The sequence below is a fragment of the Chelonoidis abingdonii genome, chromosome 8, assembly GCF_003597395.2.
Source record: "Chelonoidis abingdonii isolate Lonesome George chromosome 8, CheloAbing_2.0, whole genome shotgun sequence".
Classification (NCBI taxonomy): Eukaryota; Metazoa; Chordata; order Testudines; family Testudinidae; genus Chelonoidis; species Chelonoidis abingdonii.
In genome coordinates this window covers 104,551,825-104,577,650 of record NC_133776.1, presented here as the reverse complement: position 1 = coordinate 104,577,650, position 25,826 = coordinate 104,551,825, and the positions used below count along the sequence as shown (strand labels likewise).

Here is a 25,826-nt window from a genome sequence, read left to right as displayed (position 1 = left end):
GCAGGTTTCTGCAGGATGTGGTGTAGCCGGTGTTATTTCCCTGGCAAGCCAGGTTAATTTTGTGTTGGTGTTTTCATTTGGGTTCAAGGTTGGCTGTGTTGCTTTGTGTTCTTCTGTATGGTGTGTGCAATTGCTGTGCCCACCTTTCCTTACACCAGCCCTGGGATTTGCAGATTTGGACTGTAGTTTGATCTCTGTCTCTTATTTCTTGGGTTTTGTCTAGTCTCATCTGAAACCAAGGCCAGTCTCTGTGGTGACACATGGTCTAGCAGCCCCCCGGAGATGTAAGGGAGTGTGGCACTTACACAGGACGAGGAATCCCTGCCTGCGTCCCTCATTGTGCAGTGCCAAAGTTTTCTAGGGTAGATCCTTAGAGCTGGGAGAGGCAGCTGTGGTTTAGTGGCACCAGGTGGCGGAGCAACTCTGCAACTGCTGCTGTCTTCTCCAGTCACCTTTTGGAAATAATAATTCTGCTTCTTCTGCACCTCTTTGCTCCTATGGGCTCATCTCGTGCTCAGCCCTGGGTGGCACAGTACCCTCTGTGCAGTGCCCCTCTGGAGTCCAGACAGGGATTGCTGCCTCTTCCTCCAGGGGCTGCCTTCACTTTTCCCCCAGCCACGGCTGGCCTCAGTCTGAGGAGCTGAGCGTTGGAGTAGCACTGTGATTCATTTGAAGGCTCCTCTTGGTGCTGCCACTAGATGCTCCAGCTGACCTCCACCTTCACAGTTAGACAGGATTGCGATGCAGGTGTGATGGTGAAATAACTTCCCTACCCTCCAAACAAAGGATTCTGCATAACTCTAGTGGGTAAGCAGCTCATTAATGAACTGGAAATCATCTGTGCATAAATGTTTACAGTGCCCTGACCGTGACATTGCGCTCCATACGCTTTATGAAAATGTGCTTGCGTGTGAATATGATGTAACTGGAATATGCTTTGTGCAAAAGTTCTCTTGTAAGGTATCATTACAAAGTGTATAATCTATTGAGTGTGTTCAGCCTATTTGTATGAATGTATCAGCTTGTATCTGAAATTAGGAATAGGAAATGTAACTCTGAGGTCCTATTGTAATTATGCAAAAAGTGTGGGCCATTAATGGTGGTTTGGAATCATGATGGCTCCCATTAACCAGGACAATTGGTTATAAATGGCTCTGTATACTTGTACGGCTTCCTATGTTCCTCTAAGTCAAGCCAGGAAGAATGGAGGCTTGGAGGCTCTCAGGACTTGTGACCAGGTCTCCTGGTACTGGGAGGAGGGGTGGGGACCCAGAGAGAGAAAAGATTCCTGCCTTGGGCCAAAGCTATAAAAGGGGGTGGAACAGAACAAAGGGGGCTGCCAGTCATGAGAAATCCCCTAGTTACCACCTGAGCTGGAACTAACAAGGACTGTACAAGTGGAAAAGATTGGGCCCAGAATAGGAAGAAGTCTAGTCTGTGAAAGAAGCGTATTGGAACATCTCTAAGGCTGAGATTTTACCTGTAAACAGAATCTCAATATATTAAGCTTAGACTTGCGTCTTTTTGCTTTATTTTCCTTGGTGAGTTACTTTGTTCTGTCTGTTATTACTTGAAACCACTTAAATCCTACTTTTTATACTTAATAAAATTACTTCTGTTTATTAATTATCCCAGAATGAGTGATTAATAGCTGAGGGGGCAAACAGCTGTGCATCTCTCTCTATCAGTGTTCTAGAGGGTGGACAATTTGAGTTTACCCTTTATAAGCTTTATACACAGTACAATGGATTTATTTGGGGTTTGGATCCCATTGGGAGCTGGGTGTCTGGGTGCTGGAGATAGGTGCCATGCTCAGCAGTTTTTGATTAAAGTCGGCAGCTTTGGGTCTGTGTTGCAGCAGATTAGCATGTCTGGCTCAACAAGGTAGGGTTCTGGAGTCCCAAGCTGGCAGTGGAAGATGGGCTCAGAGGTAGTTTCAGCATGTTAGGTGACAGTCCCAAGGGGGTCTCTGTGACTGAACTGTCACACTGGTGACCTACATGCAGAAGCTTCAAGTGGCATTCCAGAATTAGGTGGATTGATACATAACATTCAGCAATATCACAGCACCTTCTCATTTGAGTTGATTAGTCTCTAGCTATCATAACCTTTATGTTGAAATGATCCCAATTCGTATTAAGTCAGTTAAAATAAGGGTGCAATAAAAGCCAACTTAGCTTTCAGGTTTGAGCCTCTCAGTTGGCTACAGAAAATGTGTTTAGTGGAAGACCATGAGATGACACTTTGAGTGATAAAATCAAACTTTATTTGAAAGAAAAATGATTAGTTAAGGAAACAGATCTGCAGTTCCCACTTACACTATGCTACAGTTATATTTACACTCCAGGATGAAATGATGTATCAATGGGAGGTCAGCCCACTGACAGGGGGCTGACTTTTAACCCTGGAAACTAATGATACCAGTTTGCTACTAACTGGAGCTCTCCTGCCATCTAGTAAGGCTACTCCTTTCATAACCGCTATAATACTAATTAACATTAAACTGTCCCTTACCATAATTATTTCCACCACCTCCCTATTGACTCTTGAGATTGCACATTATTTAAATTAACATCTGTATCAGTGTCCTTCCTATATTATCAGCATAGATAGCTTTAAAACATCACAGTTCTCAAAACGCTCATTAAAAACCTTGCTCCAAGGAGTTATACCCAAAACATAGGAGCGACATTACTACAGGACATGTCTTTGCTAACATCTATTTTCCCAGCTTGCTGCTTCCAACTTATCTCTAACTTCTGCTCGCACTAGCATGCTCAGTTTCCCATACACCTTTACATTTAGGCTAAAGCCTAATTTCTGCTTAACATATTTTATAGGCTACACTACACAGCCTTAAATGCAAGTGCAGGAAAGCTGGATTAATACATTCATCCATCCTAATGCAGCAACACAACAAACGTAACCACCAGTAGCGGAATTGGGAGGGTACGTCATCTACAGATTAGAGGAGGCCATTGGGATCCAGGACTTAACCAGTTCTGGAGGTGCAATGTGCTATTGAAATGCAAAATATCGTCATCTCTCTTATCAGGAACCAGGCACTCTCAAATATGGACCCCATTTTAATAGAGAGATTGCCTGGAGGACTACTGGATTTCATGGGGCTGCAATCATGCAGCATTTCTGTGGCACCTATAGCAATTACAGTACTTACATAGAGAGATAACATTGGGAAAATACTTAGTGTGGATTTAGCTGTCTTCAAATGCAAATTAGCACCTGGGAATGAGAAGCAGAGGAACCAGCACAGAGCGAGCAGTGGTCTGTCTGCGAACGCAGGGAGAGTTCCATGGATGAGCCATGTTCCACAGGCCACACTTGGAGAACCGCTGTTAGAAGATGTTGGGTTCTCGTCTGACCAGAATGTGAATTTCTTCTTTTTGTAAATCCTGATGTCAAAAAAACTGGAATACTTTGGGATGTTTATTTAGGAACCTTCTCTACTTTCAGTTAATTAGCTGTTAGAAAATATGTTAATACCAACAAACATGATTTAAAGATAAATATGCTGGTTTTGTTCTGAATTAAATCCTTCTTTTGACCCTCTCAGTCTTAAGAGCTAGAGATTCTAATGAACATAAATCTGGGCGGAGGAGAGGGAAAACAAACCGCATTAGTTGTAATACAAGGGTATCTGTGGAACACAGATGAGGTGCCGATCACGCAGGGCCAGATCCTCAACTGGTGTAAATCCTCATCAATGGGAGTACAATGACTTATACTCATTGAGGATCTGGGCCTTGAACTAAATGTGTTCTTCCTTCCCAGGTTGCTAAAGGAGAAACTGTGAAATATGCCACTTTACATAGAGTTTTACAGGCTGTGCTAGCTTTTTATTAATTTTACGTTCCATTAGTAGTCGCATCACATAAAAGATGATCACTTTCTCCTGGATAGGCTTGTAATATATGGCAGTACCTCAGTCATAAATACTCATAGAAAGGAGAGCAAGAGACCAGTAAAGAAAGCAAATCACTGTTGCTGTGCCCTTTTGGGTAATATCAGTGTGAAAAAGAAAACAGATTATCACTCGGCTGGTCTCTTCTCCATATGAGGCCCAAGTAAATAAAACAGAAAAGAACAAATTAGACATGGGTGTAGTATGTGACTCTACGGTGAAATTGTAATGAGGAAGCCAGTGCGCACTTGATACTTCCAGATCAGAACAATCAGTGCTGAGTAATGTAGCTAAGATTTGGTTGCATGACAAAGGAGAGCAGCTATATTTCAAGGTTGTACTATCCAAGGTGTCTATTGGAATTTGAACTGAATTTCTTCTGATGTCTTGGCTTGGAACTTATCATTTTCTTTTTGTAGCTTGACCCTTAATTTTCAGATGGATTGAGTTGTACCATGCAAGGTCTTGTGGCTGGAAGAGTTTGGTGAGATGCAGAAGGAATGCCTTTCTCAATGTAGTTAATTGAGGAATGCTAATGCTATTGCTTCGTAATATTTTCTAGAAACTTTCCTGCCAGTAGAAGTAATTCAGTTCTAGACTTGATGGATTATTTATTTTATTATGCTTTGAAAACAGTGTTACCTTTGATCTTCATTACTGTTCACCATGAACTTAGGTTGATGAGCTGGTTAAGGGCGTAGCACTGGCATGATAAGATTTGTTTTGCTTGAGAGACAAAAAACAAAACAAAACCAAAAAACAGTTAATATTTATCAACATTTACAAAATTCCATGGCTAGATTCAATTTCAAACAGCAGAGGGAGATTGTTTTATAATGCTATTTCCTGGGTAAATGACATTATAGAATTTCTTTGATTACACATCTTTTGGTTTTTGAAAATATACAATTTATTTTGGATGCTGGATCGTAATGAGCTTGCTGGTATCTCACCAGATTATTTCCAGCTGGCAACAAGCCATGGGCCATGATTAGAGTTTGTTTGTCATTTTTGGTTGTGTTTCCAGTTGCTTTACTCTATGATTAGTCCAACACTGAGATGAGAAGACACTTTGCTGTACCTTGGATACTGACCATCTTTTGCTAGGATTTTTGCAGCTCCTCTAGACTGGGTCAATACATGGATGAGGGAGCTGCGGGGAACAGCACCTACCTCCAGGCCACAGGAATTCCTATGTTGACAATTTGGTGGATGCTGCTGCTCTCCGAGTTGGTTTTGAGCCAGTCAGAGGCTGTGCTAGGGAGCATGCTGTCTTTTGGATAGTTTGTCTTTTGAAAATGAGGTTCACTGGACAGATATCTACCGTTGCCATTGCACAAGGATGGTAAATTCCCAGCTGTGGAGCAGAGACCATCCTTTTTGTGCATAGTTTTTCACTTTCTCATGTGAAAGGGGTTTAGGCAGCTGGTCCTTTTACTTCACCACTCCTCCATCCCTAGGCCCACCGAGTGGACAGAGCCAACAAGGATATATTAGGGCTGCATTGACATTTGAGTGAAAACCCCTCTGTGAGGCAGAAGTTTCCTTTATGCGGCAAGGAGGGGATTCATGGGAAGTCACAGGTTGGCTTCACTGGAGCCCAGCACTACAAGGAAGTCAGAGGGTGTGGGCAGTGAGTCCTAGAGCTGGGCCAGAGGAGCAGGGCTGCTGTGCCTCCAGCAGATCTCCTAGGATCGTCAGTTTCCCTGGGACAGGGGGATATAACCCCAGAAACTGCAGTGCCCTCACTATCAAAACTGGCAGACAGACATACAAGTGTGTCTGAGAATCAGTCGTTTTATACAGACAGACAGTGGCATTCACAAATCTGAATGAAATGTATTGTTATGTATGTTTGTTCCTTTGAGATTAAGCTCAAGAGTTTTCAAATAATCGTATCAGAAAACGTATTTTAAAAAAGCCTTCACTCAATGAAATTAGCAACTAAAACATCATCCTTCCAATTCTTTCACAGCAAGGACATTACAAGTAAAGCCCTGGTGGAGGCTAACGCAACAATGAATTCCATGAGATGGGATTCAGATGAGATCTTTGTGAATTAAAGGGCTTAATCCTAACATTTACAGCAGCTGTAGCTCTTTCCTTTGAGGATTTAAATCTTGCTGCTCCAGAATTGACATGCAGACCGCAAACTCAGCACGCGTTACAGAAGACAAAAATGGAGATTAATTATAAATCATGCTGGGTGCAAAACAATATTATTCTGAAAACTTTAGGGAACTATTATATACAGTGTGAAGGTTGTAGAGGTTGGTGTGTGGTCTTACAAAGAAATGTATATGGGTGGTTACACAGCTCAGACAGGCTGTACTTTTTTTGGTATGTGGTTAAGTTGCTAACTCACTCTGTTAGTTTCCTTCTTTTGAAAAGTTCTTCAGTGTGAACAATAAACAGTCATTCCTCACTGAAGGTCTTCATGAATCTCCACTTACTGATACTGATTACTATATAGAGACTAGGCGAAGCAACAAGGTTTTATTATACTATGATCTGGAGATTGTACAAAACATTTACTACATAATAGTCAAAGTGTGTGACTCATGAGGATTACACATTGCAATAATGTTTCCATTACTTCTTGGGTGCTACCTTTATATCCTCCCTAGGTCACAAGTGAACATGAGTTTGATTGTCTCATTCTAGATGTTAGTGGATATTCATTCACATAAGATCTCCACATAGTTTGCACAGCTGAGCATGGTTGTCTATGGAGACTCTCGAGGCTACAATATTAGGGCTGGATCCAAAGTCCATAGAAGTGAACAGAAGCCTTTCCACTAATTTCAGTGAGTCTGGCTCAGGCCATTAGTAGGTCATGAGGGTGATGTGTTTTTATAGAACTTTACATATCTCCTGTCTTCACTGCTCCTGGATCTTGCAAAACATTTTGAAATATTAAACTGACAAAAGTGTAGCATTAAGAGAGCACAACGTACTTTAAGAAGTGAAAGTACAATACTGCCTTTATAGCTAATGTCCAGAAATGCATGTAATATAGTCCAACATGATCAAACTAGTTTGGTCTCATTTTTATTCTTCCTGTAGAATTTAGCAGTCCTTAGTCCAGAAGTTGATAATGTGAAGTGAATCCTGCTCTTACACTCTTTTCAGGCATTGCACTTATTTCTTATCAGTTCTGTTTTCTGACTCCTTTTGAAGCCTCGAGTTCTTCCTTTTTGAAACACTTTGATGTTCTCATCTGTCTGACAGGCTATAGTAGGGTCGTAGTCTTCATTAATGCATTTCTCTAGGAGGTATCTACCAATGTTAAATAAGTCTTTAAAACTTTGAATAAAGTTCTAGTTTTTGAATAAAGTTTTACCTCTGCAGTTATGTTTACCTTGAAATAATATTCATATTAGCATCTAGGAATTTTTTCCTCCTGGGAAGTAGTAATATGTTTGTAGGACAAAGTACTTAACTAACAGAGGATTTTATGCTACTTTGTGTGCAGAGAGGGATGTTTGCAAGAATAAATGTCTTACAATTTGAAAAAGATCATTTAAACAAACTAAGCATTTGATACTTTGGAGGCATATGATTATAAATTGTTTTCTGATCTGGGTTTAGGATTTTTCTCATTAACTTTTGTGTGTTAAATTTTTCATTGAGGTGGAGTCAAATTTAAAATTATGAAAAATATGATAGATTAAAAGACAGAACCAAAGGGCTTCTGAGCAAATTATGTCAGATAACGTGGAGCTCAGGAACCCCAAATTAATGAACTTGGCTGCCACAGAGTATAATAACTGGGAACAGCAGATTTCAGTTCTTGACTATAGTGATGTGACTAATTCATTGCAATTTCATGTCTGAGCTTGGCGTTTCAGAGACATAATGTAATATGCCATGAGCGTATCAGTCCCTTGAGGCAATAACAAGGGACCATACATGGGAGGAACAGGTTAGAAAATGGAAATTTACACTGAATATCTGAAAACATGTCCCAAATGGCCTGCAGAATTGGGAAGTAGGAAGTGCCCCATTGCTTGGGGACATTTAGGACCATTATGGAAAACAAACTGGTATTCTGTAGGTTGCAATCCCATCTGGGCAGGGGAATGGACTCTGAGCTAATAAACCCATAGCTGCTGGAACTGGAGAGCTCTGCCTGGCTATGGGTACATCCCCTTAGCATTAACCGAAGTTGATACATTCATCAAGGATCACGTAGACCCTTTAGTCTTTCTAACTGATTTCAGAGGTACTTTTCTTGATTCTCCCAATGTTTTGTACGTCCATAACCGCTTTCTTGGCAGCGATAATGCTGTGAGCCCATAGCCAGTTTAAGGTGCTGGACATAAGCCTTATCAGAATGAGATTTCTGAAAAGACAAAATAGCAATTTTTGCAAAAAGAAACTATAGGAAATTATAACATTGCTGGAATGCAGGAATTTACTATTGCATTTAATCCGCTAACTGCACAGTAGATTTTTAAAACTCCTGAGTGCGCTTCCATCCTGTTGGAGTAGGCAAACAAAATCTACAATAATTTCATTACACTAATGTGTTGATTCTTTTTAATTTTTGAGAGCAGAAAACTTCATGCCATTGGGTAAAATTCACTCCTGTGCACAGAACCAGTACCAGGGCTATGTGTGCCTGACATTCCACTCGGCTTTATGTAAGCTCTCTTCCCGGAGGTAAATTTTATTCATTAAGTGTATGCCCTACTGCTTCTAATGCAGGACTCATTCTCTAGACAGATTCTGGCTCTTTGATCTCAAACTGCAGGAAAAGCCACTCTATTTAATAGGTGTAACTAATGTACGATTTGTGTGTCAGAGTTTAATTCGAAGTCTAATCCTAATACTAAAAATCCCTTGATCCTATACTGTGAAATAAATGTTTAAAATCCACCCTGAGAACAAATAACCTTAATTTTTAATGCACCTGTTCAGTAATATTTGATGTCTGTTGGAGACATTTGCTAGGCCTTAGGTAAATCTTTTTTCCGTCGATTGCATTATAACATTAAAGATGTGGTTTTGAATTAGCATATGGCCATGCTGGAAATGGATTTATTATCAATGAGGTATTGCCAAACATTGAAAAACCATAAGCCAGAACTCCCAACATCTTGAGATTTGCTTTAAAATTATGATGATAAATAAATTAGAAGAACCCAAAATATTTATTTACTTTCTCTTTTCTGAATATTAGGATTCTTGTTTTCATGTTTCTCTGTGCAGCCATGAGGACTAGATGTTTTATTTTTAAATTAAGATTGTGATTCTCACATAATCCCTGACTCCAGGAGCTGAGGCATTAAGAAAAACACCAAATATTGCAAGACTGATGATGAAGTTCCAAGAATTGGCAATGCTATTGCATTAGATCTAAAATTAAACCCTTACACAAATCTAACAGTTCTGTAATTCTTATGGTTATCATCAAGGCTCCATTTGGGCAACTCCTATCTAGCTGCTTTTGTCCTTGGCTAAGTGATCAGCTTTCTCTCTCTTAGGTACTTCTACAGCCCCATTTTCATAGTGCCTGAGCACCTCACAGTCTTGTATCGAGTCATCCTCACGCACCCTGGCGCAGCAGGGATGTGCTATTACCCCATTTTCCAGAATAGACTAAGACCAAGGTCACCCAAGAAGTCTGTGGTGGAGCAGAGAATTGAAACTCAGTCTCCAAAGTCCCAGGCTAGTGCCCTAACCATGTTTCCTTACTTACTTCTGCCACATTTTGAAGACGCTGTACCTGATTCTCTACTGCCCTGTACCAATGGGTCAGGTGGAAAGGTCATGACACCCTGTGAGACCCTGGGGAACGTTCACAGGAAAGTTTGTTTTAATCTCTCTTCAGCTGGACAATTCAGTCCCCATGTTCAACCTGCCTTGGGTACAGCTAAGTAAATAGATTTCCTCTGCCCTCCGCCTCGGCCCTCCAGCTGTTTTTCTCTCTTAAGCAGGTTAGAAGTTTTATTTAACATGCTCAGCAGGGCCGGGAATTACTGCTGCAGGAACACCTGTCCCTTTCCTGCCCTGCTCCCTGAGTGCACCTTATCCAACACAGTGTACAGTGGCCATGTCCTCATGTTTGAAGGAGATGCTGGTTTAGGGGAAAGTCCCTTTGCTTTTCTTGGATTCAGGCTGGAAGTTCCTGGCATCATGAACAGTTTTAGATGTGATGATTCAGTATCAAAAGCAGTGCTGTGGGTTGGTCAGAAATGTCTTCTGATAGCAAAGAGATGCTGTTTCCCCTGCATGCATATGGAGTTTCCCCAGCGCACTCACCATGGGACTCCCTGCAGGACACCTGGAGCATCCGGGCTCCAGCATTTTACTTGCAAATCAGTTTGAAGACTCTTTTTTTTAAAACTTCATCATCATAAATGAATAATTGTCATTTCACTGCCAAGAATAAAGCTCTTCTCAGAGACAGACAAGCATATGGGAAACCATATGCAAAACTGAATACAAGACTAGCCAAATGCCTTGGATATTATTTGTTACTTTGCATTCCTACAGCACTTTCTGTTAGATGATCCCAAAGCACTTTATGAACATCAGTGAATTACAGTTCCATGGACCCCTCTGAGCAGATCATACAAGACCAAAATACATGATAGAGCCTTGGTGATGCCCAGGCTGTGCACCTGAGGACTCCTCTGAAGTAGGGTAGACGTGTCTCCACTTTGCAGATGAAGAACTGAGGCACAGACTTGAAGTGGCTTTTCCAAGGTTCCACGGGATGGACTAACATGTGGCTGAGCTAGGATGGATCTCTTGACATCTAGTTCTGCTCTCTTCTGGCACTGCTGCTCCCTTCTCCTGCTTTCTGCACTCTCCTCTGGCCGGGGTGAGGTAGACATGGTGCTGATGCCCCTCTTCACCACATGTTCATTTTGATACTTAGAGAAAGATTCTTGTAAATGAAGCTGTGAACATGTGTGCTTTTCTCCAAGAGGAGGGAATATTTATACTGCAACTCTGGGCCAACTCTAGACCAGGCACGTCTCCCAAGGAAGCCTCAGGCCAAACTCCGTAGTGATGCAAAAAGTGATGTAAGTCAGAAAATAGCTGCAAGTGATTCAGTGAGGGAACTTGCCCCAGTTTGCCCAGCAGTGGGCAACCCAATGAGTGCACCCGACGTGCTGGGGGTTGTAGTAGGTAACACAAATAACAGGAGGGCTGAAGATAGCATAGGAGGGCCAGTCCCAGGCTGCTGCACAGCCCCTGGTTTACAAGAGCCCTCGTGAGTAAGGTGCAGATGCTCCTGCTGCTGTGGAGTTTGCGGTCGGTGTTCAGTACAGCAAGATTCTCTTTCTAAGGGAGCCCGCCCTCGGCCCTGCCTTTCGCATACGTTCCAGTCATTCGTCATGCACACGGTCACCACGCAGTTCCATCATTGACATCCGTTTTCTAACCCTCAGTCACCCCCAGGGCCCAATTCTCCCCTCCATTGCGCCAGTTTTACCCTGTGTAGCTGTGTGAGCTGCAGTGGAGTAACTGGTGTAAAACTGCTGGAGTGCAATGGAGGATCAGACCTCATGAGTAACAGACACCGCCGTTGCTCCACTGTTGAATTTGCCTCTTTCTCCAACTGACACCTTGTCTTCCCTTGTCTGCCTTTTAGAGAGAGTCCAAAATAGAGACACATCTGCCAGGCGTGGGATCTTTCACGGCTTCCTTCCCTGGCCACCTTTCCTGGACAAAGTGTCAAGAAAGGTGGAATAAACCTAAAAGTGATAAAATGTAACCACCAGTTAAGTGTGCTTAGTTTGTTAAAGAATGAGATGTCTAAATGTTCCAGTTGTTTTAACATGACTTCATTTGTAATACCTGACTACTAGCATGTGTATATTTCAAGTACATAATGAAAGTGAAATTTCATTTAGCATGGAGATGAAATTGTTTCTGACTAAAGAAGCTGTTTTAGCTCACAGAATAATGAGATTCTTTCCCCCAGGATCATCTAACACAATGTGACAACACAAATATTATTCACTATTATCCAGCCTCCTCTGTCGTCTCTGCTTGCATTCATACGCACATCACATGCTAGGCTGCATGAATAACTGAAGCTGCTTTTTCTCCATTCCCGATCTTTAAAAGCTCTACTGCAGATGAATCAACTAGAGGAGGAATCTTTCTTTTCAATGTTACACGTGCTGAACAGCACCACTGTAAATCGTTGTGTACAACAGATAAGCACAAGTATCACCCTCACCTCTAATAGTTAAATGTCAGCACATGTGACCACAAGGAGAGACGTTGTCTAGTGGTCAGAGCATTGGGCTGTCAGCCGGCAGCTCTTGAGTTGTAATCCCAGCTCTGACAGACTGGCTCTGTGACGAGGGGTAAGTCACGTAGCCCTGTCTGTGGAATGGCGCTCACCATTCCGAACTGGCTTGCAGAAGGGCTGTTGATTCCCTCACTCAGTTGGTATTTAGAAAGCAAGGAGTAGTATTACTGAAGCATTTAAACTCCACTTGGTTCTTCAGCCAGTGCCCAAACCTCCAAGCACATGTGCATCTACATGTGGCACTGGTGGAGCCTGTACAATTATTGCCAGTCATTTGTGGGATTTCTTGTGTGTTTTCTTGAAGCATTGGGTCCGGGATACTAGACAAGATAGGCCCTTGGTCTGATCCTAGCTGGCAGTCTGCATGCTTGTGTTATGGACCAGTTATTGAACATGCTATAGGGGATAATCCTCCTGTTTCCAAAATGAAGTTCCTTCAGTATCAAGCAACCTTCCAAGTAATGCTTGGAATGATTTAGGAATGAGCTTTCCCTAACCTCGTCTCTGTTTTGTGCACGGGTAGATGAGACCTTTCAGGAAAAGGAGATGGTTTCTTGTTGTTTTTAAGAAAGAAATTCCCTTTTTCAGACAAGGCAGACATAGCATAATAGAACCCTTCATTAACCTTCTCACTTAAGGAGGAAGTAGATGACTGCACTAAAAATTATTATGAGTAATGTATTGAGTAACTGACTGCTAATTACATGGAAGACAATGTCAAAGGAGATGTTTCCCCAAGACAGATAGAGATGGCGTTTGCATTGGCCCTGTTGACCGTGCAAAGAATTGCAATAAAAATGGAAATCACAGAAGGAGAAATCTGAAAGGTGCTGCAGAACTGTTGAGGATTTATTATGCCTGTGATGAACTATGGAGAATGTGCTAACCTGTGCCATGTTGAAATTAAACATGGCATTAGATAAGAACCAGAGAGCGAAGAGTTATTTAGATGTGTCGGAGAGCACTTTGGCATATGTTTTTATTGGTTGAGAAATTGCTTCATGTTTGACTTTTTCTTCCGCTCCTTTCTATTTTGTTTCCTGAAAGTGTTTTAGGACCAGACTTTCAATAGCTACCATTAAATGGGCACACCAAGAGTTGCCCACATAAATTGCCCACTTTTTAGTGTGGCAAACACCTATTTGTTCATGCCTCTGGACAGCTGAGACACTTGATGAATCGCTGTAATGATGTGATATTTGGGCATGCTCATTTAGAGGCAGATTGAGGTTTCAATTCAGATACCATCCTATTTTATATTCATTCAAGTCACTTTCACTATTCACTAGAAAAATTATTATTCCAGGGTAAATTTTGCTATTTCTCTTTTTTAGACCAAAATGAGAAAAATCCATCACCCCTACAGATACCTGAGAATTAGCTTTGAATGCATCTAGTCATTTTTGCATGGAAATGAACGTGAAATCTATTGTCATTTATGAACTAACTAGATTTTAATTCAGTTCTATGGAGGTGAAAGTCTAGTTTATAAACCCCATATGAGACCACTCAAGGAGGAGATTCTGGAGTTGTCATAGATATTTCTCTGAAAACATCTGCTCAATGTGCAGTCAAAAAAGTTAATAGAATGTTAGGAACTATTAGGTAAGGGATAGATAATAAGATAGAAAAATATCGTAATGCCTCTATATAAATCCATGGTATGCCCACATCTTGAGTGCTGCGTGCAGTTCTGGTCACCTTATCTCAGAAAAAGATATATTAGAATTGGACAAAGTACAGAGAAGGGCACCAGAAATGATTAAAGGTGTGGAACAGCTTCCATATGAAGAGAGATTAAAGACTGGGAGCTGTTCAGCCTAGAAGAGCGATGACTAAGGGCAATGTGATAAAGTCTATAAATCATGACTGGTGTGGAGAATGTGAGTAAGGAAGTGTTATTTAACCCTTCACTTAACACATGAACCAGAGGTCACACAGTAAAGTCAATAGGCAGCAGTTTAAAAACAAACAAAAGGAAGTACTTCTTCACACAATGCACAGTCTCCCTGTGGAACTCGTTGCCAGGGGATGTTGTGAAGGCCAAAACTATAAATGGGTTCACAAAACAATTAGCTAAGTTTGTGGAGGATAGGTCCATCAATGGTCATTAGCCAAAATGGTCAGTGACAAAACCCCATGCTCCAGGTGTCCATAAACCTCCAACAACCAGAAGCTGGGACCAGATGACAGGGGAAGGATCACTTGATGATTGCCTGTTCTGTTCATTCTCTCTGAAGCACCTGCCATTGGCCACTGGTGGAAGACAGGATATTGGATTAGTTGGACCCTTGGTTCTAGGACATCAGTGAGACTACTTACAAGCTTCAGTTAAAACTCATGCTTAAGTGCATTGCTGGATCAGGGCTGGAGTGCTTGGGAATGTATCGTACTGACCCTGAGAGAGCTTTTGTTCTGTGAGGGTATTTTGTGTTTGACATCAGTGGCTGAAAGGAGCCTCTTTCTTTGTGATTGAATTACCACTGTTGCCATGAAACACATAATTTGACTGTGTACTTAATGGAGAGACAAGGTAGGGGAAGGAATATCTTTTATTGGACTAACTTCTGTTGGTGACAGAGACAAGCTTTCAGCCACCCACAGCTCTTCCTCAGGTCTGTTTACCTGATGCCAGGCCTGAGCAGTGGGATGTTACTTTTCAGCATCTGAAGCAGAGATCTTCTGTACCTGCCCCTACCCATACTGTTCATCATGAAGTCCCCAGTCTTCTCCTGCAGCAGTTAAAGCTATGGGCTGACACCAAACCAGCTCAGGGAGACAGAATTTAATCAGGGGGCAAATTATTAAAAGTACTAAAGAATTCATATTCTCTCTCTCTCTCCATTTCATTTCAGTTTTTAGCCCAGATATTTGGTAATCGTGAATCCCATCACCCCCTCCCCCAGTCAGACCCGTGGGGTGAGCCAAAGAGAGGAAAACACCATAAGGATTCTTCTCCCATGTCTGTCTGTCAGTTTGTTCCACATTCAAATCACGGCTAAGTGTGGTGCTTCACCCCGGCCTCGCTCCCTGCAACAGGCACATGCAATTGGAATGAAGGAAGTAAAAGAAAAGGCCAAAGCTGCCTTCTGTTTATACTAGAGAAGCCAAACTGAACCAAGACAGAAGTGCAGATTTCCACACAGTGTGGTGTGGTTTGTGGGCACAGTTTGTCAGTTTGCCTGCTGCTGGGAAAAGTCTTGTGGTTCTCACTCCCTCCGAGTCTGAGCACTGAGTTGTCTTTTGAAAAAGTTCATTTTTCCACGGAGACATTCTCTCAAGCTTGACGTAGCTTGGCCTATATAGCTTTAAACACACCCTTTTATGAGAGAGAAAATGAGGCCACTCTATCACATTCATTTGGAAAATTTAGTTTTTCTGCTCCAAAATCTTGAACTTTGCCATTGTAACGACAAACCTGGTGATGGGGGGAGTAGACAGAATGAGGTGAATGCTGCTTTTTCCCACATCATATGGGGGTCGTTCCAGGCACCCATAGCTGATTTCCACCCCACCTTTGGCCTTAGGGCAGGTGGAGGAGGTGTGGGTGGAGGGCTCGGTGGACTGGCTGGCCTCAGCTGGTAGATGGTTCCGATGGGACTGTTGCCACTGGCGTACATCAGGGCAGCGCAGAGACTATGCCGTGGGTGGGGTGGAGCCAAGAAGAGAATTGTGGAGCTGTAACTTGTATCCAGCTGGCTGCCCATCTCTGCAGTGTTGGATGTGGAGCAGAGGTTAGACATTAAAACAAACAAAACCTGTTGGTGGGGAACTCTTACTTTGTAGGGAGGCACCCTGACGCCAGGGAGGAAGCTCTATAGAAAATCATCTTTCATTGTTAGTGGAGCAAGAAAGTAAGGAACATGCTACCACATCACAGGATTGTAGCCTTGTACTTTGTTCTTCCTGGGTTATTCCTTCCCAAGGTCTATAACTGTTACATGTTTCTCCATTGCTATGCAACAATTAATTACATTAGTTCACTAAACCTATCATTAAACAACTGCAATCTATGGTAATAGCTGCTTTTCTAATTAAATACCCATAATGTTCCTATCCTCCCTCCTGAGCTCTGGGCATCTAATTTGTCAATATTCAGTCCTCTTTTCATCTTCTTTGCATTTCCCTCTGTTTCGCCAATGTAATCCCCAGGCATGGGAATTGCCTCTGATGCAGCGACAAGTCAGACTGTCCATTGTGTGGGGACATTGGAAATGTGATGCGTATGTGTGGGGCTGGCTCTTTCTGCTCAAGGAGTGAAGAAAGCACATGCTCCTCATCACCAGCCACTGGAACACATCCACACTGCTAAACATAAGGAGCAGTTTGTGTGGAAAACTATTAAAACTGCACAGCTCTCACTTCGAATGCTTCCTGGTCCTGCTTGCAGGCGATGGGGCTCCATGGGGAAGGATGTAAGCAGCAGCAGTCAGTTTGCAGCCAGTCAGCCTAGAGTAAGGTGAGGTGAGCTGTGCATCTGTTTCAGGGAGCAACCTGCTTTGTCTCTCTTTGCTTTATTATTCTGAATTCGAAGAGATCAAGTAGGTTACACTGTGACCTTCTGGCAGGAGTATTCTACGTTTTATTTCTCTAACTTCTCAGTTTCTATACTCTGAGACAGAACAGTTTGGATCCTTCTTGATGTCCACATTTCTGCCACATCTTGTGTTGTTGCTACACAGGAATGGTCACTTCATTGTTGCTGTTATCCCTTCATCCTGGCCTGTGCAGTTGCAGATAAGCTTCATTTCATGTTTTAGTAAAAGGCAACCTTTTCGATGCAGAAATGTGTGGATCAGGCTAGTCTTGCTCTGTAGCAGTGGACCCCATTTTGGGGGTCAAATCTGGCACCTTTGAAGCCAATGGGAGGTTTCATATTGATCTGGATAGTGCTGGTACAGTTCTACCGTGAATTTGGTTGTAATGAAATGTCACTTACATTGCAGGGGAGTGGCTGGCTTCACTCCATTGCAGGGGAGTTTTGCTCCTTTTCTGTTGGGGAAATTTCAGCACATGATAAACCAGTTGCACTGTACAAATCCCCAGGGGAAGGATCCCCAACCAGAGAGGCGTAAGTGCTGTATTCCAAGGAGACTCTCTCTCAAACGTGGCGTAGCTTGGCCTATGTATCTTTAAACACACCATTTTATGAGGAAGAAAATGAGGCCACTCTATCACCAGCACATTCTGATAGCAATGCTGTAGGCCAGGATCATCTGCACTGAATTCAGCTAACAGATTTATGGAGCTGAATTCAGTTATGCCATGTATACATGCTGAAACAGATATATTATTCCTTTTGATCTGTTGTCTTTACACAGCACGAATGGAGTCGACTGGTCTGATTTAAAGTTCGTGCCCTCATGAAAGAGGCAAACAGTTCTCTTTAAACACTCTGCCAACCTTGATTTTCTAGAGAATAACGTGGAGTTGACGCAGTCAGTATTTTGTTTTAGAGCAATTTGATGGTTCACAAGTCTCTTCAGTAAAATCTGGAAGAAATCCAAACAGCACTGACTCATAGGTTCAGGCTTTTGTCTCTGGAGAAGAAGTACAGAAAAATTATATGTAAAGTGGTAATAAAGATAAAAGAACCTGAAAAGGCACTTTTCTGTCAGACTCTAAAACAGAGTCAAGAAGTGATGATTTTTCAAAGTTTACCATGAGTCTGAGCATTAGAATAGGCGGCTCCCTCAGGATTTGAAATCAAATACAGTGTTGAACCCTGCCTGTGACAGCAGCTTACAAAAATGTGTATTAATCAATTGTACATAATTTGAGCTGCACCAACAGTAGCCTGCTATTACAGTCGCTTTGAACATTTACACTTTTTTATGAGAACATCAGCTTAATTCTTCATTAAGATCACTAAAAAGATGCAGATTTTATTTAATTAAATATTTATAGAATTTGCTTAATCTTTCAAAATGGATTAGACTTTGAATGAGGAAGCTAATATCACCTGGGTGATAATTTGTCTGCTGAATCCACTTAAGCAACCAATCAGGAATTAGTTAAAAAGTTACTGGAGTTGAGAAATATTGTCTAAAGTTGTGCATACTTCTGGGACTCCAAAAGCAAACCTCCTTTGGTGTAGGGAATATATTTCTAAAACACTCTCCTACAGCAGGTTATTTTTACAAATACTACATTTCCATCTCTGCTTTTTGGGAATTGGTGTTCTTCTCACTATAGTGTATACACCAGACCTGGGACATGTGGCACCAAAGAGAGGGAAAAGATACTGAGTTAACGCCCCAATCCTGCAAACACATGCATGCTTCCGTTGAAGCGTGTGACTAGTCTCACTGAAGTCAATGGGACCGTTCTTAAAAGTTAAGAATGTATGTAAGTGTTTGCAGAAGAGGAGAGAAGCCTAAGCCCAAACCATCATGTTTGTGCAATATTGAGAATACTGTGAGCTGCAATGGAGATGTTGCCTCCAAGATGCATCACAATCTGCACTTGGCCCAATATTGCGCTAGGATTCTCTCAGCTATAGACAGCACTCTCCGTTAGCGTCAAGGACAATTTTGCTGAAACCTGATAGCTCAATATGACCCTTTATATATACAAATCAGTCTGTACCTTTATTTTAAAGGGACAGCACCAATTTCAGATCTGGTCCCTTTTGAACAATAAGCTAAAGGTATTTTCAGGTCCTACACCTACTCTGGACAATTTTTACGGTTTTATTATCCCATTTTCCTATTGTTCTCTGTGTTGTTCTGGTTCTGTTGCTGCAAGAGACCCATACAAGTAACAGAGGCATCGGACTGACTCTGCAGGGAAGCCAGCTGTACATACAGTGCTGTCAAATGCACAAAGGAGACAAACTGAACTAATGGAAAAACATCACTCCTTAGTGATGCGGAGCCTGCGGCAGCGCGCCTCCCGGGCCAGGTCGATGGACTCAGATTAGTGGGGCTCACGCTGCTTCTCTAAAATAGCTGTGTAGATGTGACCCAGGAGGTTACACGCATAGAATCATAGAATATCAGAGTTGGCAGGGACCTCAGGAGGTATCTAGTCCAACCCCCTGCTCAAAGCAGGACCAACCCCAACTAAATCATCCCAGCCAGACTTAGTTCAGTTTGGTTACTTTGTGCATTTGACAGCACCTTGAAATTGCAGCTTGGGCTGGCACTCAGGCTTTGAAGCCCAACTTTCCTCACTAAGCTTCAGAGCCCGAGCTCCAACCCAAGCCGTAAGTTCAAAGCTTTTCCTACATAGCTACTGTTAGAGCATGGGCGCAAGCCTGGGTGAGAGATGGGCTCCTGCAGGCTCCAGAGCGCTGTGTAGATGTGCCCTGAGTAGTACGCTTAGGTTAGGTGTTGCTTGTAGCAGGGCCGTGTGAGAATGAGTTCAGACAGGAAGGGGATGGGGAAACAGACAGCATCCGTCTAACTTGGAGGCACAATTCGTGGCTGCTCTGCGGTAATCTGTACTATCCCCAAAGCACCTCCACCTTCCCCGTGAGTTTAATTATTTATTTCTCTCGCTCGACTCTGTGAGCAGCAAGAGACGTCACTCTCTGTTTCCGTGAATGGACGGAATGCACTGAGAACACTGGTGCACTGGTGCACTGAGAACACTGGTCTCTTCTGGCCTTAAAATCGATGGCCTGGAGTGTCCAGGTCCGAACACTTTGTGTCATGCCACTGGAGATTCCCCCTGGGATAGAAATCCCACGTCTGACCGGGGCACGGAGGGAAGGGGCCTTAGGAGGAGAGGGGAAGGCTTGTGGGCCAAAGAGACACTGACAAAAGGGCCCTGAGAGACCTGAGGAGCAAACTAACAGTGCCCCTCTGCAGCTTTAACTTCCACTGGGGCTGGGTGGCTGAGTCAGGAAGCTGTGACTGGTTCCTTTGCCACAGGGAAGGAGCAAACTCTCAGAATCTATGGAAGTTCAAGAAGGGAGATCGACATTCAGGGCCCAGTGCTGGTCCCAGAGAAGCAAATTGCCAAACTTCTATTCGTTTCAGTAGAAGCAAGACCAAGTTTTCAGGCTGCTTCTTCCATTTTTCTCAGGGGCAATTTTGATCACTCTCCTACCCAATGGGAGAGGCTTCCTCTTCTGGCTGCACTATCAGACAGCCAAGAACAAGGTGACTAGGCCTTGCACATCTCAGTACGAATGAAACAAATCTCCTGGCTTTGGATTTTTTTTTCAAGCAACTATGGGTTTAATTTTGCAAAATGCAAAATAATCTGAGCCCTTGAATTCAACGGAACTGGGTTCTGACCCTCTTGCAAGTGTGTTTTGTGCTATGTTTGTTTTTTAGTTTTGCTACAAAATGTTCATGAAATGAAACCCAAGTACAGTATTCTACAGATTTTTTTCCTGAGTATCTTATAAATTGCCAAACTAACTTTCACTGATTTTTGCTCCATAGCACTAGGTCTGTGTACAGCCCAATGCCTTTTCTGCCTTTGCTTTACATTCCTACTACGTTGTGTGACTGGCTTTCGAGCTCTTCTCTTGTCTGTTTTCTGCATGATGTTTCAGGTTGGAACACTGGCTGCATTTGTTTGTTTTTTCTTAGCATCCTTACATTTCACTTCTTGCTTACCTGCATGCTCTATTTGGTTGGTCCATAGATCTAATCTGGCTCAATCCTTGTAAATCTTTCTAGTTCCCCCTAGCTGTCTCTTCCCAACAGGTTTAATACTTTTGGAAATTGTACTCCTGAAAAGCATCTTCTATAAGCTACAAGGGAGAGTCCTCTGGCAATACTGATCTTTAAGGAACAATACTTGTTACTTATTTTAACCTCGAAAACCCCATTTGACTGACACAATCTGTTTTCTATTGTTCGGCAAATTTTTATGTATCTTTGTCTATCTTAGGGTTTATATTTCTGCTCACAGCTTCTTATGTCTTCCATATAAAATCAATAGTAGTGTTTCTACTGGACTTCCTGGAATCTCTGGCACATCTCCATTTGTGGGATCAGGCCTCTGCTCGGGACAGGATTTGGGGGCAGGGGTTGTTTGGAAGTGGGTGAGTGGCAGGAGGGGGTGTCAGGGTTAGTGGTTAGGGGCAGGACGGGGTGTCAGTGTTAGGGGTTAGGGGCAGGCGAGGGTATCAGTATTGTGCATTTAATTCCTGTGAGGGTGGAAAGGCCATTTCAAAGTGGCAGGTTTTTCAGCGTTTCCCAAAGACAGTCAGAATCTGGATTCACCCCATCTCCTCTGGAAAGTCTCTCCACAGCCACATCCTCTCAGATTCATTGATGAGTCTGGAGTCCATATTGGGGTAGATGAACACTATTTTCAATTTCTCTCTCTCTCTTTTTTTTAAAGGACACCCTGGGGGTATTTTAATTCATCACGTCGTATGGAATCCCACTACAACCCACGCACAGACCAAGAGTGCCACCAAAGAGATGCTGTTGAAGGTGGGTTAGCAAGAAATGAGTCAGCACTTAGAGTAACCTTTGTGCCCTTCATTTGCTGCACTCCAGCACAAGATCCATATCGTTACAGCTACTGCCGTGGCAAAACTTCTATTTCACAGCATGCTACCATCTGTGCCTGAGTCAGGATGACCCTTAGCAAAGAGTGATGGACAGCATTATCTAGGGCAAGATGTGATAAAAAAGCATTAATTCCATATCCAAGTATACGTCCCCCTGCCTCAAACCCGCAGTTGAACTAGGGCCATGTAATCAAACACGAGCTACATAGGCCGCTCCAGACAATAATAATGCCCTTTCAACAAAGAACAAACTCACGCTTCTGTGAGAAAAACTTTGCTGGTGGGAAGTAAATCCTGCCTGTCACAACCAAAGGGAGAAAAATGCCTTTCCTTCGTGTGACAGCAGTGTCTCCCAGAAGAAGGGTGATTGCAAGATGGTGTGGTGGCTTGCTTGGGAAAATGATGGTTTGGCCATTCTTGTGTCTAAGCTCACTCACAAACCACACACTGACTCCTGAGTCCTCAAATAGATAACAGAGTCCAGCAGAGCAAGTCTGAGAAGGGCCAGTCCAAGAAGTGGTGGGATGTCATAAAGGAAGACATGTTCGCATGGGTGTGACAGAGGATCTGGTGTTGGACAGAGCACTTTGGAGGGAGAGGATCCCCTGAGACGGGATTAACACAGGAAGCAAGAAGAGCTCATATCTGAGCAGACCAGTGTATTCCGGTGGGGTTGCTGTTCAGGAACTGGTTAGAAATGTTTACTGAATTAAAGACTTCATTAGCATTTATTGCTTTTGATTCCTTGCAACTTTTAATTAACTCAATGTCTCCCGTGTTTCTTATGATTTTACATTGACTTGTGCTTTGCCCACCTAACGTGTTTTCACTCAGGTACAGGTACTTTGCACTTGTACGCAGCTAGAGTGGTTTGCTATACGTCCATTTCAGCTGCTCTGAAAAGCTGGTTAGAGTCTGGGGAGTGAGCTGGGTGAGCACAGCTGCCAGGGCTGCTCGCTGGGATAAGAAAGACACGTACAGATGTTGAGAAAGAAAATAACTTTGCATTCAGTGCACGAGACCTGTCTCTGAACTGACTGTTACGTTCGGGAAAAGTTTTCAGCCTAGAAATTCAAAATGTTTTATCACAGTAGGTCCAATGACAGCCTCCCATTCCTGGGAACCTTTCTTCTTCCTCCAAATGAAAGAACCTCATCTGTGCCTCCTCTCCTGAAATACTGCATTGAAAATGGCTTTTAAGCTGATGATCAGCACTGCTGGCGACTGCAGCACCCCGCAGCTGGGAGAGGAACTTTCCCCCTTGCCTTCTAATCCTCTCCCAGGAGAGTAATACAGCAGACAAAAATTGGGGTGTGGAGAATAAGGATTGTGCCCCCTAGGGGTCTGCGCAGCTCTCTCTTCTCCCACATGGCAGCAGACCTTGTGGTGTCCTGCTGATGTTCTTGGGGTCTGCACGGGGTGAGGGCAGAGACTGGATGTGTGGGGAAGGAGAGCGTGGAGAGGGAGAACTCACATCATCCCCTTGTGGCCTGCAGAGTTTACCAGGGAAAGGTTGTCTTTTGAGCGTGGAGATGGCGGAGGGGAGAAACTCCCTTTAAGGGAGTTCCCCAGGGTAGCTGTGGGCAGGGGCAGTCCCTGGGCAGGGAGTGGGGTCACCAGGAGCACAGAGCCAATGCAGAGGGCTCTGGGGGTGGGTGAAGGAAATCCTGTTCTCCTGACAGAGCCCTAGGGGGAACCCACCCACCCCATGGCAGGAAACAGATCAATGAATTAATTTTTCTCTGTGTGTGGGAACCTACTGCCCAGTGTGACTTGTTCTTCTCCCCTCTGTGTCTGATCCATAGAGGATGTGAGGCCAGGAGAGTCCCAGCTCCAGAGCCCGGTTCTTTAGCTGAAGCTATTGAAACTTGTGCTTTCAGTCCTGGAGGTCCCTAGTGGGTTGGCTGAGTGGGCAGCTGTTAGCCTGGTTTACAACCTACCCCCCTAAACTCAGCACCAGCCAGAGTTATTTGTTCTAATAATAAACCATTGTCAGGTGTCTCTTTCCATACGTCTTTTCATTATTTTGGTGGAAGCAAAATATTATTAAAGTTTGTGAAGACACATTTTAACAGCGTGTGCACACTGGCCTGACAGCTCCAGGGTTTCTTTTTCTCCAGACTAGACAAGTTTCATCCTAGTTTATATGGAAAGTCAGGCCAGTGACTGAGTGGCAGGGGATGAGGCTGGCAGTAGCAGTGCAAGTGTTCGGCCATGTTTGCTACTGAGCGCTCTCAGTATGGAAGGGGTGGAGTAGGAAGGTGCATGACATCGATACGCCGGAAAGCTTTGCTCTATAAGCTTTTACTTGCTTTACAAAAACTTGTGGAGGCTTCATGTGGGTAAATCATGGCAGGGACTGTTTGTCTTCATTTAAAATGCCTCTTCTGGAGCCTCTTCAATGTTTAATGCAGTAGCCCTTAAACTCCAGAGACCTGAGTTCAGGTGTGGGATGGGACACACAGGAACACAGGTCTGATAGCTGTTCTGTGCAGGCAGAGATCAGGGAGTGCAGGGCTGGCCTGCCAGGACATCTAGTGGGACCAAGGCCTTAGGTGTATTCCTAGCACTGGGTGATCCAGGAACTCTGGCTGGTTGCCAAAAACTTAGTGGCACTTCCAGACTTCCTTCTGGCATCCCTCACACTGTGGGTTTTCATACAGTCCTCAGCTCTCACATCGCAGGAACCATCTCCCACTCCATGCATTGACTGTTCCGGGAATGCTCTGTAAAAGAGAGATCTCTGTATATGTAAATAGCAAGTGAATAGATCAGGTACCAGGAGACTATGTGGTGATATTCCTGGGTTTTGTAGGACCAAGAAAACTAGCTGCTGTCCACTGCAAGGGCTTCACGTGTGCAGCTGGTTACAGTGGCTGTGGTGTCATGCTGGGTAGAGGAGCAGGGAAACAAGCCAGAGAGTTTTGTTCTGGGGCCGTGTGTGCCCCAAGTATCACAGTGTGGGTCTGCTTTCCACTGGGAAGCCCTGACTGGCCCCTTCATGGTAGAGAAACAAATATAAAGTTGGACCTTGTGGCTTTTGTCGAGAATTTTCTGCTGGCATTTTCCAAACTGTTCTTGATGGTGATGTACAGAGAAAGAGGCCGTAGTGCAGTGACCTGGCTGTGGTAATGGTGGCTATCTCTTCCCTCAGCACTTTGTAGGTGTATCTCATGTTAACATAACTGAGAGCTGTGCAGTTTTATCAGCCTTCTTCCAGACAGACATTATAGAGATTCAGCAGCGGCAGATGTGTGTGGAATTGCAACATAAGAATCCAGGAGCTCTCAAGTCTTGACAGCAATGTAACCCTTTGTTACTGGCAGGTTTTAATAGGTTTTCGTGGCTTGGAAAGGGACGCTGTGGGTTAAATATTTACAGTTGAAATCCATCATTTTGACTGTGGCCAAAGTTGTAACCTAGTTATGAAAATGTATTCAGGAGTGACATTTACCATAAAGCTTCCTGGGGAGCACTGTTATTCCCTCTGACGATCCCAGTAACAGGTGTGGTTTTGTGCTGCTATCAGGAGACAAATAGCTGTCCTCAGCCAGGGGGTGGTTGTCTGTCAGCACCAGCAGAGCTGTTCCTGGTTGTGTGTTGGTTGGAAACCTGATGAACTGTACTTGTGGCTATCCTGAGTAGTTGCTTATGCACACACATCAACTGTTACATGGTTCCCAGAGGCAGTGCCTTCAGAGGCATATCACTGCTACTGGAACTCTGATACCAACCCCAGAAATTTGGAGAAGCTGTCTTGCTCCCTCCACAAAATGTTTGCTTGGTCGGGTGAGACCAATACAGTCGTCCATGTGCCCACTCTGCTTGCGGCTCTGCTCAATATGTGCCCCGGGATAGCCAACGGAGAGCCTGAGCCAGAGCTAAAGTGGGATTTCATGCAAAGCTATTGATGCCTGAAAGTGCTAACAGCTTTCAATAATTGCTGTTGTTGACAAGTTCTTCCTTCGTGTTCTGTAACTATTAAAATCTGCTGAGCTCTGGGGTAGTTTACAGTTTTTCTGTGCAGATCCAGATTGCGAACATAAGGGTTGTGTCAAGTATATTAAATAATTAATGTAAAGGCAGAAGTTCCTTTCCATCCATATACTGTGGGTAGAATGCATATCTGCTGATGCAGCACCGCC

At 43.4% G+C, this 25,826-nt stretch overlaps 1 protein-coding gene across 6 annotated transcripts in view; it reads left to right on the top strand.

Annotated features, from left to right (window-relative positions):
* Positions 1–25,826, top strand: part of HTR2C (5-hydroxytryptamine receptor 2C) — a 431,888-nt gene that overhangs the window by 258,713 nt on the left and 147,349 nt on the right. For 3 of the 6 annotated variants that reach the window (XM_075068915.1, XM_032776464.2, XM_032776465.2), the window contains one exon: positions 21,507–21,601. In XM_075068915.1, the coding sequence (XP_074925016.1) occupies positions 21,507–21,601 (95 nt within the window). Of the gene's footprint in view, positions 1–21,506; positions 21,602–25,826 lie in introns of those variants that run through there. The other 3 variants (XM_075068916.1, XM_032776463.2, XM_032776462.2) reach the window with 1 other exon arrangement.